A 20,153-nucleotide genomic window follows, 5' to 3' on the forward strand; every position below is an offset into this window, starting at 1 on the left:
CTCGCGGCAGTGATCGGAAGAAGAATGAACTGAATCATGTTTTCGTGGTGTGCACGTCTTATCATTTTTTTCCTGCCAGGCTTGAAGTAACAAATGAGGGGTTCGCGGAGTCCCATGGTCGTATAGGTTTCACAAACCCAGTGTTTCCAACACATCTGGCAATAGAGATAGCTTCAAGCTAAGAAAGGTAATGCAAAGAGTTCAATGCCCGAGGCGAAATTTCAGTTTCAAACACCCTATGACCTTTACCGCCTCTCCAGGCAAGCTGTGAACTCCTACCTTGGTCAAAGTTTTTCTCAGCCCTTGTGTTGATTTCCATTACTAGGGCTAACACTGAGATCTTCTGCGTGAGTAAGCATAGCACTTCAAGTTACGCTCCGATAGTTAATCCTGGTGACCTAAATGAGTCCAGCGTATTATTTCTTTTAAAATGGCCCATATTAATTGGGTTTGCCATTGCCAACAACTCAATTACCACAAGTAAATCAAGATGACAAGATTGTTAGTTTTAAGTTTCGAAACCTACATCATTTTACTTTCCTTCGTTTTTTTCGTCTTTTCACTACATAGAGTAGCCCTCTGCAACTGCCAAGAGTAGTAAACATGATTTTATTTTAGAAATGACAGCAGAATAACTTGCATTCGCGCTTGCTTTTTATTCAGTCGCACATCTATCTTCTCAGCCTCCATAGAGTGGCCAAATGCAGGTAAATCAATAGATTGTTTACTTAATGCACAAAATGTCTGTTCGCTAAGAAAACGTGTTTCAGGATGCAAGAAATGTGTTTTTTCAGTTAACTCCATGTCTTAACCTTGGCTTAGCTCACGCGGTGTGAGCACAAGGTGAATCTGTCAGCAAGACATAGCCGGGCATGAAAGAATTATTGGTCTCCCTGAGTTAAGACCGTGACTATAGTTTGTAATTCGCCTGTCGGCAAGCTGTCTCTGCGGGACAAACACGTAGGAAGTATATAGAATCCTTCGTTACGAGTCTACTCGCAGGTTAATTTTTGATCTAGGAGTTTGATTGATATATAGCTACAGTCCTGGTCAAAATTGACGAGCGGCACGAGTGGGGCTTTCCAAAGGCACGAATTAACGTTTTTAACGGCAAGGCATGGGCATAAAGTTCTTCTACCCTCCCTCTCCCGTCACAATGTTGATTTGAATTCTGGAAGCATTAAGAAATGCTGCAGTTGGCTTCAATAATGCTTGGGGCGGTGGGGGTTTTGGGAAACAGAAGGTACTCCTCTAACTCAAGCGCTTTTGCGCGCATTATTGAAGGTGTTCCAAGAGGTTTGATCGCGATTGTAGCTTTTGACTTCATTTATTGTAGATAGAACAAACCTGTTAAGATCTGAAAGGTTATTTAGACCTTGATTTGTTTGCACGAATGAAATAATGCACAAACTTTAAATATTTACTTCCAATAATGCTATGGAAACCATATAACCATACTACCATGATACAATATATATATATATATATATATATATATATATATATATAGAATCAACAAGGCTGGAAATCCAACGACGGAAATCGATGTAGTCACAAGCTAGTAAGATCCGAAGGATACATAATGCTTTGCTACAAATGTTAAGTGATTTGAGTCTGGAAATAGCGACAGCGAACTACTAACTGATCCATTTTGAATGAAAAACATTTTATGCCGTTATGGGAATGGAACCCGCGTCCTCCTGGTCACTAGTCGGGTGGGATAACCACTGCACCATCACGACAACCCTGCTGGCAACAGAGCAATCAGTGAGGTTATTGGTTAGCCACGGGGTTCCCTGGCGTTTAACATTCAGGATCAGGACGTATCACGTATCACGTATCATCGGATCATCCGAGGATGATTCATAGACTACCAGCTAATAGCAAATTATATTTTTGAATCAAAAAGGCTGGAAATCCAACGATGTAGTCACAAGCTAGTAGGATCGAGAGGGTAACACAACGCTTTGCTACAAATGTTAAGTGATTTGAGTGTGGAAATAGCGACAGCGAACTACTAAGGCCCAGTTCAGACGTCGTGCTTCTGCCGTGTCGAACTAAATTCAGGAATTAAGTTCGACAAAAGCACGGCAGAAGCACGGCGTCTGAATCAAACTTTTGAATTAAGTTCGGCAAGCAATTAAGTTCGACAAGCTCTGCCGTGCTACACGACTTTGGCACGGCATTGATTCAAACGTCGTGCTTGTGTCGCGCGAAACAAAATTCATAAATTATATTAATGTATTTGGCGAGAATGAGTTCCCACGGGGAGTTAGGAGAAGAATTGTTACGAAGCATCAGTAAAGCCTGAATTTGGTTCGACGTTGGCACGGCGTCTGAATCAGAGTTGTTTCCCTACCGTGCTACAGTCGAACCAAATTGCAATTAAGTTCGGCACGGCAGAAGCACGACGTCTGAACTGGGCCTAACTGATCCATTTTGAATGAAAAATAATAATATGTTTTTGTAGGAGTCGTGTAGGGCGGTCAACCGCATTTTACAAAGACCTGTCAAATATGTATCTTAAAGATGTCAACAATCAGCGATTTAAGCAATTATATCATGATACAAGGAGCTGGTATCATAAAACGGCGGCATCAATAGAATGTCTACAGGCTCCCTCGCTTCGTTCGGGCTCACCGGGAGCCTGTTCGCAGGCTAGTTTTTGTAGGGTTGCATTTTAACATGTTCTTGATAATTGTTATTTAATTGCAGTTGACAACAAAAATTCGATCGAGTCATCCCTGAATAAAGGAAGAACCGATTAAACCACCTTTTAAAAATACGCATCCACTTTAAATAACGCATCCGTAAAAATAACAAACGGTTTAGTGCCCAAGGAAACAATTCGTGGAGTGTCGAATTTCTTCCACTAAGTATGAGCTTTTTCTGGTATTCTGTTTTGTCGTTGTTTCAGGGGCACCCAACGAGATTATAGTTCAAAACCGCTTAAATATGGCATTGTTTAACGTATTTTAGTATTTAAATTGTAGATATAGGCATAGTTTTATCCCCTAAAAATTTTTCATCTGTTCGGAGTTCCTAGCTGAAAGTCTAGTGGTCCGAAAATTTTCGGGATCAAAACGTACTTTTTCGAAAATTTTAGCCAGAAAAAAGGCTCTCGAAAATTCTAGGTGGCCTTTTTGAGGTAAAAATCCGTTAAAAATGGGCAATTATACCATTTTTTAGATGTTCGAAAATCCTAGGACAGGCAGGCAAGCAATAAATTTTACAACAAATGTTCCGAAACTCTAGATCTCAAATCGTCTTCCGAACAGATATTTTCCGAAAATTGACATTGGGTGCCCCTGTCGTTTCTGTTCTAGACATAGGTCCTCCAGGCATCATTTAACCTTATCACAGCTTCTAAAGATATGCTAAAAATTGAAACACAGAGGAAAAAGCAGCTCTAAGCAAACTAGACGCTCGATGAGCGTACACTGGGTTGCCTGTGGTACGTGTTACTCAAAAACCGAGGGGACTGAGTTGGGTGGTATTGAACTGTAGCGTTCCAGCAGAGACCCTTTGGCTCACACATTGATACGACGAAACAGATCTTTCTCTGAGGTTAAAAACTTGGCTACCAGCCTATTAATCATTTGCTCATCATTAGAACAAATAGGCACGCATTGTCAACTGAGCTGCGTTTTGTCTTCCAGAATATTCAAGGTCAATATCTAGCTCTAATGGTACACGATATTGTTTTGGTATTGTATATCATTGTCGTGTCATGGTAGAATTCTTAGGTAAATAGCCCCCTGAGAAGACATGTGGTTACAAGCAAAGTACTAAACCCAGAAAGATTGAAGAAAATAAAAGGGAATCGAGAAACATTGGTTTCTAGGCTGACATGTTGATCATATCCAAGTTCCCTCACAACTTCCTTTCACCACAAGTTTAAGCGTGCACTCAGAGCGTCTGACAGCTTTGTAATACAAAAGTTCACTGAAGTTTCCCTGTCCGGCGGGTATAGTATCTGGATGGGTGACCTAAAAAATATACCACTTCGTAACAGAAGCATAGAACCGAAAATTCTATTTTAACGCCCAAAAGTACACACTAAGCAAGGTACAGATTTTGTTAGCTTGCGTTATGCAAAACAAATATTGATACAAAAGTAAATAAATATTGATAAACAGTTTTTAGGAAGAGCAGAAGGAAGTTTTCAGGATGGTCGATCGAGAGTAAAACATTTTGCCATCAGCAACAAAATTTACGACATGAAAACAACATTAACTTTGAACTGCGAATATGAAAAGTTACCATCAGCGAAAAACATTTTGCGAGATTTTTGCTACGTTTAAATTTGTTATTGTACTTTTGGCTACACAAGTAAATCGCAAAATCGAAAGTGACATCAAATTCAGCGGCCGCCGTGATCAAGTTACCGCGGCGTGTTTACTCGCGAAACAGTGAAGCATCTGTGTCAAATGATGGCAAGATATCAGCTTTTTGTTTTTGTTAGTTTTCTTTTTCTTTCAAGTGTTATAAAGTTTGACAAGAAATGTGAGAAGTCAACACAAAGATCACAATCGCTTACTCGTCGCTTTAAAGTTTCCAGATATTTATTTTTCACCGGCTGTCTTGTTTATCCAATTGACGTTCCATTCTTGGGCTCCATAAGGGTATATTTTGTTTAAAGATGCACTAAAACGCCATTCACGTTACAATGACTTTCGACGCCATTGCAGGTTAATAAGTAAATGTTCTCCTGTGTGCACCAGAGAAATCTACGCATTACCCAGCCCCCTCAAACCTAACAAATACGCACAGAAGACTCTAGGCACAAAGACACCACTTAGCAGGGAAGTGACCGGCAAGAATTTACATGACACGGAAAACAAAAACCAAACAAACGCATTTTCTAAATAGATTGCCTGTGGCAACCCACTAATTAAAAGTAAACACTCAGCTTTAAGTTTATATCCCGCCGATGCTTGACTTGAATAACTGCGTAGCCACCAGTGTGGACCACAGATATAATGATATGTCAAACTGGATTGAAACCAGCGAAAAATGCAGAAAGAAAACATCTTGCAAACCGTTTTCCACCTGAACACGAAAAGCGTTGACTGTGTAAGAACTATCTAGTTGATGTAGTATGGACGTGTAGCCGCGTCGAGCCACAGAAAGCGCGCGAAAAATGAAGCCTCGTTTATGTTTAGTGAGTTAACCTGGGTTGAGCCTGCAATCCAATCGAAAACCAGTACCTAGTAAGCGGTCAATATAAAAAAAAGCTGACCTCGGTGAGCTGTAAGCTTGAGCCCGCGATATGGTCACGTGAAACTGGTCAGCGGATACCTTGTTTTGGCAGGTGTCAATTGATCAAAACATAGAGGTGTATGTTGTAAACTAGCATGATACTGGTCACATTGGCATACATGTTCGTACGTACGAACGGTCGATGACGTCATGGCGATAAAACCAAGATTTCTCGCATTGATGAGTTACCATATTTTCTTAACAATGGTGCTACGCGCGGAGCTCCGCTAAAAACCGCAAAACTTTGCTCCCGTTAAACTAAATAAAAATGGCTTTCAATGCACTTGTGTTGTCCGAGGGCTGTGGATAGCGAGAATACTTCTCAAGAAGCACTGCTATTGAGATTATTTTCTTGAATTATGGCGATCAGAATCAAGCTTTAGCGACCGTTAATGAAATTTGTAAAATTCATACTATATTAAACCCTTGCAATCAAAATTTGAAGCGACTTGAAGAGATTTGTAGTATATATTTTCAGACGTTGCGCCTATAGAGCAGTGATCTACAATCCTGGTCAAAAGATTTCGGAATACTTGTCAAATTTTGGGCGAAAAGTAGAGAATGTACTTTACGTACTTCCATCTTTATATGAGCAACGCGTGTTCTTCTGTCGCTGCCTTTTTCGCGCCCCCCTTCCCCCCAAACAATGTTGAAACATGCGAGCGATCGATGAACGGATCTTGATTTCGGAGACCGTGAAAGTCAACATTGTAATGGGGGGAGAGGGAAAAGTGGGAATTGTTTCAACAGTTTTGACCAGGATTGTAGTTTTCCGTTGGGTGAATCATATTAATAAGGTGGCTAAAATTATTTGATTTTTTTAAAAAAAACTTGCTCCTTTGTAGCGGAGTTACATAGATTTGAATTCGGCGAAAATCCCAGCCAGGGTAGCTGGCACTTGGCAGTGAAAACGGGCGCCCGCCCGTTCTTAGAAACCGTGAAAATGTCCATTTCATTATAAAAAGACGTTTGGCCCAAACAATCAGCATACCAATCATTGTTTGAGCAATGTTAGTTTCAATAAAGAGCTCTCTGAGCACCTAGGGATTAAAAAGAAACTCTTGGTTGGGCAGACAACAGTAGAATGAGTTCTATTTTGTCTATTTTCCAAAGAGCGCGAACAAACGCGTCTTGCGTAAAATTTAGCTTTAGAGCCCAGCCGTAGACGTCAAGTGGAGCTATTAAGTTTTGAAATCATGCAGATCATTCAAAGACAAAAACAGTACCGACGAAGGTCAAGAGTGCGGTATCTACAAACAGAGTTAAAATGAAGTCACAAGTCACCCTTGAAGGACAACAAAAACACCTGTGAAGAAGCTGTGCTTTTCAATATAACATCGCACACCCTGAAAGACTAAATTTCGCTCCACCAATCGAGACCTACTGAGATTACTATTCACACCGAAATCCCTTTCAAATATGGCCGGGAATTGCATTAAAAACAACATTTTAATTACAATTAGATATTTTTAAAAAGCTGTTGTATTTCTATCCTTTGCGTTTGATAAGTGTTTCAGGATGCCAGAAATGTTTTTTTTTTTTGACTCCGTGACTCATCCTGGGATTCGCTGACGCGCTGTAAGAACAACGCCTTGTGAAAAGTGAATCTGTCAGAAAAAAACTTGAACTTGCAATGAAAAAACGCATCTTGCATAAAATTTAAACTCTTGCAATCAAAATTATGCAAATGCATGCAAATTTGAAGCGACTTGAAGAGATTTGTAATATCCAATGCGCCTAGTGCAGTGATCTAGTTTTCCTTTAAGTGAATGATATTAATAAAATGACTAAAATTATTTGATTTTTTTTAAAAAATCTGCTTTGTAGTGGAGTTACATAGGTTTGAATTCGGCCAAAATCCCACACATTTACTGAAATTTAAGCCGTGTTTGCCCTCCAATCAACATGGCGTCAGAAACCGTGACGGTCATTGTCATCAACAGACAAAACACAAAATAGTAATTATAAACAGAGGTTTCGCTAGACTGTTCACAGTCCCCTATTTTCCTGTTTGATTGCCGCCATCTTTGCTATTAAACAGCGAGCACGACGTGGGGAGAGTGACATAACTACCGCCGAAACCCCTCCACTCCCCCCACCGACTCGGTAGTTATGTCACTCTCCCCAGTTCGTGCTCGCTGTCTAAAAACAAAGATGGCGGCAATTTGCGCCCGATCCCGACGATCAAACGGGAAAATAGGCGACTTTGAACAGTCCAAGGTTTCGCCCAAACAATCAGCATACTAATCATTGTTTGAGCTATTTTAGGTTCAATAAAGCGCTGTCTTAATCTCCAAGGGATTAACAAAGCAAATCTTGGTTGGACAGACAAAAGTAGAATAAACTCTATTTTGTCTATTTTCCAAAGAGCGCTATGATATACACTTTGATAAAAGCGAAAAATCATATTTTGCTTGCTTTTGAACTTGCAATGAACAAACGCGTCTTGTATAAAATTTTGCTTTAGAGCCCAGCCGTAGACGTCAAGTGGAGCTCTTTAGATTTAAGATCATGCAGATCATTCAGGGAAAACAACTGTGCTGACGAAGGTCAAGAGTGCGGTATTGCCCTCCAACCAATATGGCGTCAGAAACCGTGAAAAAGTCTATTTCATTATAAAAAGAGGTTTCGCCCAAACAATCAACATACCAATCATTGTTTGAGCAATATTAATCACTCACTGAAAAATTATTTCCCATTAGCTAACCCTGTGATACCCAAACTGGCCATACTTAGTAATTTACTCTGTCTAACGCCAGACGATTTTACTCGTCAATGGGGAACCCTCAGGAATCAATGGGTTGAAGAGCTGTCTGAGCCCTTAGGGATTAAAAAAGCAAACCCTGGTTAGGCAGACAAAAGTAGAATGGGCTCTATTTTGTCTATTTTCCAAAGAGCACTATGGTTTACACTTTGATAGAAGTACATAGATATTATTGAATACCGAAAAATCATATTTTGCTTGCTTTTGAACTTGCAATGAACAAACGCGTCTTGCATAAAATTAACCGCTAGAGTTCAACCGTGGACGTTAATTAAACGGCTATTTAGTTTTGAGATCATACTGATCATTCAAGGACAAAAACATCTTTGACGAAGGTCAAGAGTGCGGTATCTACAAACAGAGTTAAATCAAGTCTCAAGTCATCCTTGAAGGACAACAAAAACACCTGTGAAGAAGCTGTGCTTTTCAATATAACATCGCACACCCTGTGTGACTAAATTTCCAATGCACAAACTGGCCATGTAAGGTCCTCCAACAATCGAGACCTACTGAGATTACTATTCACACTGAAACTGTATTGGAGTGCGAAATCCCTTTGTTTGTTATTTATTTGCTCGAGCAGGTTGAAGTATTTGCAGCTGTTCAGCTGATGTGGACCTGCTATACCCACCCACCCATATTCTCACGAAGGACAGCCACAACTCTGGGAACTTCATCCCCTACTCTTCTAGAATAGTGTGTGGGTTCTTTAACGTCCCATAGGGAACTTATGAACATGAAAGATATTAGTGAGACGGGGCCTACGGTTTATCGTACTTAGCCGAGAAGACTTGAAAGTCTAACCATTTGTGGATGTTATTACATAGGCAGCACATTCTTCTCAGTTATTTTAAGACCCTGATTGTTGGGGGATTCGCTTACGTGGTGTGAGCGCAACTCAGGGAGACAAATACTCTCTTGATATCAATACATAGATATGAAGAGAGTATTTGTCTCCCTGAGTTGAAACTATAGTCTTTGATTCGCCTGTGGGCAGGCTATCTCTGCGGGGCAATCACGAACGTGAAATGCTTGGCTGAGAGCCTACTCGCAGGATAATAAGATACAGCTTTTGCCTTCATTTGTGATCAGTTGTAGATAGAAGAAATCTGTTAAGATCTTGAAGCTTATTGACAGCTTGATTTGTTTGACAAAATGAAATACTGCACATCATTTACTTCCAACAATGTTAGAAGGAAACGATATAATAATACTACATGATAGAACGATTGAGACAGTGTGTAAAAGTAATGGTATAAAAAAAAATATATTACAGGAACGTAGAGATGAAGTCTTAACAAATACAATGATGGAACTGACAGCATCTTTGTAGAAATATGTAATTGTAATTAATACGGTTTTTTAAATGCAATTCCTGGCCATATGGGAAAGGGATTGCGCTTTTCAATACCGCTCCAGTGTTCCATATGCTTTGGGACGATATATGCATGAAATTCGAATACTGAATTACGAATATTTTTTGATATTACATAAGTTAAGGTTCACAGACATGATAGTTTGCGGATGCAAATCTGGTTTGGATAATTTTGACGACCCAATTAAATGATGACTCCAACGAGCGTTCCGAGACTAATAGACATTTTCACGGGGTCTGACGCCATATTGGTTGACTTGGCAAACACGGCTTAAATTACGGTGAATGACGGTATGGGAATATTTATCCGCTTTAAAGCCGTATAAATCCTTTAAGGATAGCAAGAACACTTCTCAAAAAGCACTTCTATTCAGATTATTTTCTGCAACTTTGGCGATCAGAATCAAGCTATAACGACTGTTAATAAAATTTGTAAATTCCATATTAACCCTAGCCTGCGAACAGCAGACGCATTTCCGGTCGTCGCTTCTCTGCCTCCGAAAAATAGCTGTTCGCAGGCTATATTAACCCTGGCAATCAAAATTATGCAAATTCCAGCGAAATTTAAGGCGACTTGAAGAGATTTGTAATATCCAATATTTTTATGCGTTGCGCCTAGTGCAGTGATCTAGTTTTCCTTTAAGTGAATGATATTAATAAAATGATTAAAATTATTTGATTTTTTTTTAATCCGCTGCTTTGTAGCGGAGTTAAATCGGTCACGTTAAATTCTGCCAAAATCCCATACATTCACTGTCAGAAACCGTGAAAAGGTCTTTTTCATTATAAAAAGAGGTTTCGCCCAAAAAATCAGCATACCAATCATTGTTTGAGCAATGTTAGGTTCAATCAAGTGCTATCTGAGGCCCTAAGGGTTAGAAAAGCAAACCTTGGTTAAAACTAAATTAAGCGGTGGAGCCCCGCCGAGGATGTCATAAGGAGCTATTACGTTTTGAGATCTGAGATCATGCAGATCATTCGAAGACAAGAACAGCACTGACAAAGGTCAAGACTGCGGTATCTACAAACAGATTGAAAATGAAGTCACAAGCCATCCATGAAGAACGACAAAAACACCTGTGAAGAAGCTGTGCTTTTTAATGTAACATCGCACACCCTGAAAGACGAAATTTTACATGCATAGACCAAGTCAGGGCCTCCACCAATCGAGACCTATTGAGATTACTATTCACATTGAACCTGTATTGGAGCGCACAATTATTTTCCCATATGCCCGGGAATTGCATTAAATAAATGAATTAATTACAATTAGAATATTTTTAAAATTTCTATCATTGCGTTTGATAAGTGTTTCAGGATGCCAGAAATGTGTTTTTTTACTCCGTGACTCAACTTGACCTGGGATTCGCTCACGCGGTGTGAGCACAACTGAAGCCTTGTGAAAAGTGAATCTGTCAGCAAGGCATAGATATGAAGAGAGCATTGTATTTTATGCAAGAGACGTTCGTGTATGTGAATAGAGTTCAAAAGATCAAGTAGAAATATGTTTTAAACAAACCTTAAATTGGGCACCTAGATGGACTTTATCATTGCTAATGCGGCTCAAACACAATACCAACGACTATTGATATTCCAATTGTTTGTTGGAAACCTCTTTTTATTTACTATCTTGTCTGCAGTTGAAATTAGCCCTGGAAAGTTTATGGGAATCAGGCGAGAAACAAAGTAACTTACTTTTAAAAAATGAATAAAAAACTGCTAGTCGATTAAATTTGCTAGTAGCTGGGGATGATTTATTACATGACTTCAGGACTCAGAATTACGTAACAGATCTAATGAAGTCTTTGGAAAACTACATTGGTGTAAATCACGTGGATTTGTCAGTTGAACCATATTTCCACTGAGTCAAGAACCAGACGAACCTGTAACGATCCAGATTAACCTGTTTAGTTGAGCCAATCAACGTTCATATTCTTTGTTCCCTTTGGCTTTAAAATGGCTCCACCCTATCAATACATTCAGTTGAGTTTGGGCAGCGTCACTCTGAACTGCAAGAGAGTTACTCCACTTTTGTATCACTTTTGAAGCATCAAGCGATCTGTTTTCAACATGGCTTATTCAAAGCAGGTGAGTGAATTCTCGACTCGAACTAGCGAGATGGTATTTAATAGCATAGGTCTTTACCAATTCGAGTCTTCAAATGCTGAGAACATTTTTGTCGATTTTTGAAGCCCTCACTTGCTTATTGAAATCAACGGCTCGTGCAAGATACTTCACGTAGAGAAAAATTTAAGCTCAGAACAGTAAACTCTTTTTATTCCTGAATTAAACATGTCAAAGAAGTTTGTACCAACCAAAGACCTGGAGAGCCAAGGTTCCGTTCCTGTTTTTCAAAGTGATCAGTACTGCCCATGGTGAAATTAGGTTGGCTCTTCTCAAGCTTTTCCAGGCCAAAGAACCTTCAATAACCTACCAGAGGTTAATGGTCTTCGATCTTCGTTTTCCTCACTTACCAGTCGGTATTAATTGTATACGGCTTTCGTCTAGTCACAATCTAGCAATTTTTTGAGGGGTTACGATTGTTTCCATTAAACATCAACCACCCACTGCATCGGTCAAGGATGCAGGAGGGCGTTGGTTCAAAGCCCGGCCAGACCAACACTCAGGGTGTTAAAATAACTAAAGAAAAATTGCTGCCTTTATATTTGCAAATCGTTAGGCTTTCAAGGTTTCTCGAATAGGTACAATAAGCCTCAGGCGCCGTCTCACTGTCCTTTCTTGTTTATAGACTTCTTGGGGCGTTAAAAACTCACACTATATATTTGCAAAGAGTCGAGCATAGAATTCCCGGTGTTGTGGTTTGTCCTTATCAACTGCAGACTATTAATTGGAGCCTTGCTCTGTTGTATGATGCTGATCACCCATCCGGCAATAATGATCACCTGGTGACAATTTTCTGCATTATTTGCATACAGGGTATAAAACCTCAAATGGAGATGAAATACCGCATGGAGGGGAATGTTGCCGGGCATCCCTTTGTGATCACGGGCCACGGCATTGGAAAGCCTTACGAGTAAGTCCATCAACATTTTTGTAACTCATACCAACCTTCTGTGTGTCAAATTTCGCAATTTGCCTACGGCAGGTTAAAGGATGATGGCATGAAGTAAGATTTATTTTTCGATGCTGACTGGGAGATACTCGGCAAAGATCCGAGTACTCCTCGGCAGGAGTCGAACGTACGACCTTCCGATGACTAGTTCGGATGCTGTACCGCAGAGAAAAAGCAGACTCGTAGGAGCTAGGCCAATAAACTAGGCTCGCAGTGAAGTGATTCTTAACCGATTGCCTCCTAGGAGTGAGACTTTGATTTTACTCTGTCTGACGCCAGACGACTTAATTCGTCAATTTAGGAAGCGATGATGGGCTAAGAACCTCTACACCTACTCAATAACTACGAACCCTTTAATACGAAGGAAAAGGAAAACTATTTTAACCAAGTGCAAGGTGGATGCAACAAAAAATGTGTAAACGGCTTTAATTAATACTGAATCACCACAACCGAAGACAGCCACCGAGAAAGTCCAAAGTAAATATAATTTCCTTGGTTAAATGGTATGCTTTCTTTAATTCCCCCATTTCCTTGATTTCCAGATACTTTTTGGTTCAAGTGATAACGTACAATTAACCTTCTAACGGTTACTTTAGGAAAATTCAGCGAAACCAAGCCTCTGGCATTATTTTCTCCTGGCGAAACATAGTCCAGTTTTGAATAATCGAAATTTATTATGTTAATTCATGTGCAGTAAAACTTGCTTCAGTTGGACTCAGTAAATTAATTTATGTAGCATACGTATGTCAGGTTCTCTTTTCCAGTTTACAGCTTTCCTCTTTGCATTGAGTTGGGTTTTCAATTAGGTTACCTTCATTTGTTAACACGATTTTGTTCTTTTTTTTTAGTGGGGAACAGGTTATTACTCTGCAAGTGGATGAAGGGGGTCCACTGCCATTCTCCGTAGACATATTGTCGGCTGTGTTTTTGTACGGAAACAGGTGCTTCACTAAATACCCCTCCAACATAGTTGACTATTTCAAGAACTCATGTCCTGCTGGATATAAATGGGAAAGGTCTCTTCTCTTTGAAGATGGCGCAGTTTGCACAGCAAGTGCAGATATAAAGTTGAGGTACATAATTTCACTCATGCACTTGCTCTAAAATCTTAACAGAAGATGGAAATCTTTTGGTTTTCTTCATTTGATACTTGACCTATTGGTTTTGATGGTTAAATAGCCACAAAGTCAAATACTACCTTGATCCCGACAAGTTAGTGGTTCAGGAAGTCTCTTTTGTGTTCTTGTTTGTCCGTAGTGCTCCGATCAGAACTGTTGACCTCTTTCGATTTTCCATCGACATAATATATATGACATGTCATACATTTGAACTGCGGAGTAAAGATAATCGATGATAGAGGTTATCACACTGCAATAAGTAATTTATGAACTTGCCGCCGAGAAACCCAGAAAAAAAAATTCTCCACAAATTGCTAATTTACGATAGTTTCTGTAATATGCAGATCAATTATCATTTTCTTTGACAGTGTTGAGAATAACTGCTTTATTCACGAGTCCAAGTTTCTTGGAGTCAACTTTCCTGCTGATGGACCTGTGATGACAAAAGCGACAACTAATTGGGAGCCATCCTGCGAGAAAATGACACCTGGTAAAGGGGGGATACTGAATGGGGATGTCAGCATGTTCCTTCTTCTGAAGGATGGTGGGCGTTACAAATGTCAGTTCCACACAGTTCACAAGTACGTTTTTTTTGTTTTGTAGTTACATAGAAATCTTTTCTTGTAAGCGAACATCATTTGAAATCCCTTTCACTGAATTTATGAATATAGCACTTCGAAATTAAGAGCGGCTTGGTATAGTGCAACACGTCGAACTATGGTAACAGTATCCATTTTGTTCACAAAAAATGAATTTCTAAATTGCTTCGTGGTTTTTAAAATAGTCATGTGGTAGTTGTATTCTGAAATTCCAACAGTAAACCACTTGAGCATCAAGGTACAAATTCAATTGGTTCTTCGACTTGTTATTTCAAAGTTCTATGATATCTCTTGTACGTTCCTGTGCCGTAAAATCAGTAAACGTCCATAGGAAGGACTTTGGCGAAATGCGACTCTGCGATTGTCACCCAAAATTGCTTTTTCTTGGATCAGTACGATAGACGTTAAACTTGGGATGTCAGGTCTCGAGTTTCACGTTACATCATCATGATCGTCGCCTTGTTGGTGGACGGAAACAAATCTCTCATTAGCTCCTTTCAGTGTTCTTCCCCCACATAACTAATAAATAATATCAGGGGACTTCTCTGGCTGTAAGGAAAATCCACTGACAAAATAAAAAATTACATAAAACAAAAGCAATAAAACGAAACACAAGAGACCATCGATCGGTTTGATCTTGTCTAAGGGATTGTCAGGCAAGTTTAAGGTTTAGTGTTTCGCATGACCCTATAAGCCATATTCTCCTCTCACCAGTTCTATTTACAATTGCAGCGCCAAATGCCAGCTTATCTTATTACGTCCTCCTTTCTTCTTAAATTCCACGATGTGATTCTTCTTTCACGGTTTTCCACAGGGCAAAGTCTGAGCCGAAAGAGATGCCAGGCTTTCATTTCGTGCAACATAAGCTCACAAGGACTGACCTCAGCGATGCGAAGCAGAGTTGGCAACTGGTAGAACATGCTCAAGCATGTGGAAGCTGTTTTTGACCGAGAAAATTCTTCGAAAGCTCATTGTAATACCCTGATAACAATGTTGTTCGAACCAGGCCAGTAGAAATAAAGCACATTTGAAATAATCTACTCTGAATTGTTGTCCTTTAAGACACTTAATTAATTCGTGAGATTTTATGTCAAATTTCCGATCCTCATGACATCACTGTTTTTCAGCCGAGATTCCCTTTAGAGGTATGCCATGTTCGCCCGAATACAAACTGACTTGTTCTTCAATGTATGATACAGTAAGAAAACTACATTGTTTATGTTAAAAAGTTCCCTAAGCTCTTACGTTAATTGTCCTTTTAGAATACAATTGAGCAAAATACTGCGGCGTTGTTAACTGACTCCCAGCCTGAGTATGATCGATAAACGATTGATGAGTAAGTCCCCGTGATGATGATGAAACTTATTTTCAATATCCGCAATCGGGAAAACTAAAACGGCACAGGAAGGAAACAATTGGTGGATTCACACCGTTCGATATCGTATGAGACGATATATGCATGAAATTCGAATTTGTTGATGGCCTATTAAGTTTGGTTCACTCTGCAACCAGATTGACAATCACACATGATAGTTTGCGGATGCAAATCTGGTTTGGATAATCTTGAAGACCCAATTGAACGATGAGTCCGACGAGTGTTCCGAGTCCGAAACTAATAGACCTTTTCACGGTTTCTGACACCCTATTAGTTGGGGTGGGGAGGGGGGCAAACACGACTTAAATTACAGTGAATTCCCTAAGGGGAGTTTTGCCCACTTTGAACCATTATAAATCCTTCAAGGATAGCAAGAGTAGTTCTCAAAAAGCACTTCTATTGAGATTATATTTCTGGATTTATGGCGATCAGAATCGACCTATAACGACCGCTAATTAAATGTGTAAATATCATATAAACCCTTGCAATCAAAATTATGCAAATTCGCGCGAAATTTGAAGCGACTTGAAGAGATTTGTAATATCCAAGTTTTCAGACGTTGCGCCTTGTTTGGCCCAAACAATGAACATGCCAATCATTGTTTGAGCAATGTGAAGTTTAATAAAGCGTTGTCTGAGCCCCTGGACATTAAAAAGCTAACCTTGGTTAGGCTGACAAAAAAAAAAAGAGCTCCATTTTGTCTATTTTCCAAAGAGCGCTATGATTAACACTTTGATAGAAGTACATAGATATTATTGAGTACCGAAAACTCATATTCTGCTTGGTCTTGACTAAACGTGTCTTGCATACAAAATTGAATTAAGCGCTGGAGCCCAACCGTGGACGTCAAGGGGAGCTACTTAGTTTTAAGATCATGCAGATCGTTAAAGGACAAAAACAACAGTGGCGAAGGTCAAGAGTGCGGTATCTACAAACAGAGTTAAAGTGAAGTCACAAGTCATCCTTGAAGGCCAACAATAACACCTGTGAAGAAGCTGTGCCCTGAAATAACACAGCACACCTTGTAAGATTAAATTTCCAATGCATAGACTGATCAAGTCAGGGCCTCCACCAATCGAGACCTTCTGAGATGACTTCACACTGAAACTGTATTGGAGTGCGCAATCCCTTTCCCATATGGCCGGGAATGGCATTAAAAAACATATTAATTAGAGTTAGATATTTTTACAAAGCTGATGTATTTCTTTAATCATTGTGTTTGATAAGACTTCATCTCTTTGTTTCTGTAATAAGGATATTTTCTATACGGCTCTAGCTAGATCATGACTAAAACACCACACGAGTACATACGGGTAACATACGAGTAACATACGGAACATACGGATACATACGACTAACATACGACTACATACGACTAACATACGAGTAACATACGAGTAACATACGGATACATACGACTAACACACGGATACATTCGACCAACATACGGATACATACCAATACATACGAGTAATACGAGTGTTTTTCTCATAAACTAAGCTCTAATTATAAGCCTTGCAAGCATTTTTGCACGTCAGCAAACACGTTCCCGGTTCAGTTTGAGGGGGGGATGTTGGTCGACCCCCCCCCCCCCCCCAAGGCTTTCGTTAAATTTAGTCACAGTAAAACAATATATTTTGCTGACGTCGCTGACGTCGTATGACGTCATCAGAACCGCCGTCTTGATTTCACTATTTCACCTTAGTTGCATACATGCCAACTCTCCCGGATACGGAACGGATCTCCCGGTATCCCGTACGGGTCATTAAATCTCCCGGATAAAAACGACTCTGAACCTTTCACAGACGTTTCTCCATTCTAGACTCAAATTGCATCCCCAAGTTTAAAAAAGATCGATTTTTTCAAACTCGTTTCATTGTTTCTTAATGCATTTCTTCATCTCTGAGTTTCAAACACACGTTAATAGAACTAAACAAAATGACTTCCTTTAGCTATCATAGCCATATAACCGATTGTTTGATTGGATCTCCGATTCACCAATAAAAATTCTTGACATAAGTACCCTGTTTTCCCGCAAATTCACAATGGTGGCAGAATATTCTTGTATTCTGAAGGAGCTGCTGGGGGATGGGTGGGTGCGTTTAGGGCGGGGGGGGGGGGAGAGGAGAGGAGGGGAGGGGGAGTGGGTAGGTTGATCGAGGGGGGAGGGGTGGAGAGACCGGATGGAAAAAATCTCCAGATTTTAGATCTCCATAGGTTGGCATCTCTCTAGTTGCCTTTTTTAATGGCAAAAAAAGCAGTGCGAAATCAAGCCAGAAAGCTTAAATGTAACCATGTACATGTAAAAATGTATCGATTTTGTAACTTCGTGTTGAGAAACTAGACGAATTATGTTAAAAATGTCAAATCTTGGGAACAGTTGACAAATTAAAAAATCCGCAAGCAATAAACGAACAGCTGCTTAAAGTTTCAGCAACAGAGTAAATCTCCTTTCCAAAATTTGCAAAATCTGAGGGGGGTGGCATCCACACACTCACTCACACACACTTCATATCAGAGGTCCAAGGGGTATGTATTTTAAGCATCGAGATATCAGGAATTACAAAGCTATTAAAGCCGTCAAAAGCTCTTAACAATTCAAGAAATATTGAAACGTGGTTGACAGGCTAAACACGACTCCCGCTGTTTCGTGATGTAATAGGTCTTTGACCTTTAGAGTTTAGCTCTAACAAGTATGTCTTTTCGAGATTTTCCTCTCCTGTAGGAGATGAGAGGTGGTTCTCTGTATATCTCTCTCAGCATTGGTTGGTTTTCGATTAAATGCCACTTGCAGGGGCGGATCCAGCATTTTTTGAAAGTGGGGGCAGAACAAGAGTACTAATCTGCGCGCGTTAGCGCGCTACTTTCTAGGGGGGTCTGGAGGCATGCCCCCCCAGAAAATTTTGAAAATTTGGGTACTCTTACATGCACTCTGGTGCAATCTGGAACGTAATGTATCAGGATTCCATATTGAATAAAATTATAAGTTATAATTGGTTATAATGATGCATGGTTTTTGACTCTTCGCTTCAAAGTCAAAAAATATATATAATTATATATATAGACATTAAGATTTTACGTTGTGACAGTCTCTGTAAGATAGGTTGACTATCAAGTATTTCGCATCCAGTCTTCTTCCTCATTTCGAAAGGATAATATTAGCGCCTGTAAGTTGAAAGTTTATTCGCACAACTTTGGTCATACTATTAGCGAAAAATCACGCTTTAGCTAAAAAAATCAAAAGCTCCAACAGACTGCTTACAAAATGATAAAATTATTGTATCTTTTGACAAAAAAAAAATCTCCGACGAACTGGGTATCATCTGCGGTAGCAAAAACACTTCACTTACCACTGTTAGTTACATCTACATCACGGTTCCTTTCTCAAATGTGTCATCTGTAAATCAGTATTACGCTCTTCAATCTGTTCAGTGCACGGTAAAGATCGAACGCGTGAAGACCATCCACTGCGCGACAGGCTATTTTTTTGCGCACATCAGATTACCAGGCATGACCCCAGATATTTGATATTAATATCAAATATCTTTGCTCTTGTAACGCAAACTTTCCTTAGTCGGGGAAGTAATGCGTAATATTTTACTTAAGTTGTCGTTACTTTGCATAAAAATTTACTGGTATGAATTTTACTCGTATATTTTCGTATTTTTTTACTCGTATGTATCCGTATGTTAGTCGTATGTATCCGTATGTTACTCGTATGTTAGTCGTGTGTTACTCGTATGTGTCCGTATGTTCCGTATGTTACTCGTATGTTACTCGTATGTTAACCGTATGTACTCGTGTGGTGTTTTAGTCATGATCCTCTAGCTAAGCTTTACACACCAGCATTCTCTCGACTGTTGTATCATGCATGGTTAATAGAGGGGACTGGTTTTGAAGCTCGGCAAACATCAAAGGAGCAAACAAAGATGCCAAGATTTAGGTTGAAAAGTCCACGACCGTGCACAATCTTTAGTTACCCAGTACGGAGTAAACAACTGTTGTGTTTTGTACACGGTCAAGGCCAAAAAAGAGAACAAAAACCTAAAACAAAGAAATTTGTCGGGTTTCATAACCATTCCCCTCTAATAATCCTGCTAGTATTGTTATGTCGTTTCTTTGTTGCATTGTTGGAAGTAAATGTGCAGTATTAATGTATTTCATTCAGTCAAACAAATCAAAGTGTAAATAATCTTCAAGATCTTAACAGGTTTCTTCTATCCACAACTGATGACAAATGAAGGCAAAAGCTGTGTATTAAATCAAACTCCAAGATTCAAAATTATCCGTCGAGTAGGCTCTTAGCCAAGCATTTCACCTTCGCGATTGCCTCGCAGACTGTAGCCTGCCCACAGGCGAATTAAAAACTATATTGTTAACTGTGGGAAACAAATACTCTCTTCGTATCCATTTCTTGCTGACAGATTCACTTTTCACAAGGCCTTGTGACTGAGACATTTTGTTCATTCAGTGAACAAAATTTTATGGATGATGAGAAGATATGCGAAAGCAATCGCGAATGCAAGTTACGATGATATCATTTTGAATATAAAATAATGTTAACTACACTTGGCAGTTGCAGAGGGC

At 39.6% G+C, this 20,153-nt stretch overlaps 1 protein-coding gene across 1 annotated transcript; it reads left to right on the top strand.

Moving 5' to 3' along the window:
• Positions 1-11,390: 11,390 nt before the first annotated feature.
• LOC137985164 (GFP-like fluorescent chromoprotein FP506) lies at positions 11,391-15,214 on the top strand. Its single transcript, XM_068832676.1, has 5 exons — positions 11,391-11,489; positions 12,338-12,435; positions 13,323-13,547; positions 13,961-14,173; positions 15,006-15,214. Exons 1-5 carry the CDS (start codon positions 11,472-11,474, stop codon positions 15,136-15,138), a joined length of 687 nt encoding a protein of 228 aa, XP_068688777.1. The 5' UTR covers positions 11,391-11,471; the 3' UTR covers positions 15,139-15,214.
• Positions 15,215-20,153: the final 4,939 nt, after the last annotated feature.

The sequence above is a fragment of the Montipora foliosa genome, chromosome 14 (genome assembly GCF_036669935.1).
Source record: "Montipora foliosa isolate CH-2021 chromosome 14, ASM3666993v2, whole genome shotgun sequence".
Lineage (NCBI taxonomy): Eukaryota > Metazoa > Cnidaria > Anthozoa > Scleractinia > Acroporidae > Montipora > Montipora foliosa.

What these genes read in the sequence shown, in the direction of transcription:
- LOC137985164 (XM_068832676.1), top strand. An exon ending in GGCATTGGAAAGCCTTACGA is followed by an intron (nt 12,436 to 13,322) that starts GTAAGTCCATCA and finishes CTTTTTTTTTAG; the next exon opens with TGGGGAACAGGTTATTACTC. An exon ending in AGTGCAGATATAAAGTTGAG is followed by an intron (nt 13,548 to 13,960) that starts GTACATAATTTC and finishes TTTCTTTGACAG; the next exon opens with TGTTGAGAATAACTGCTTTA.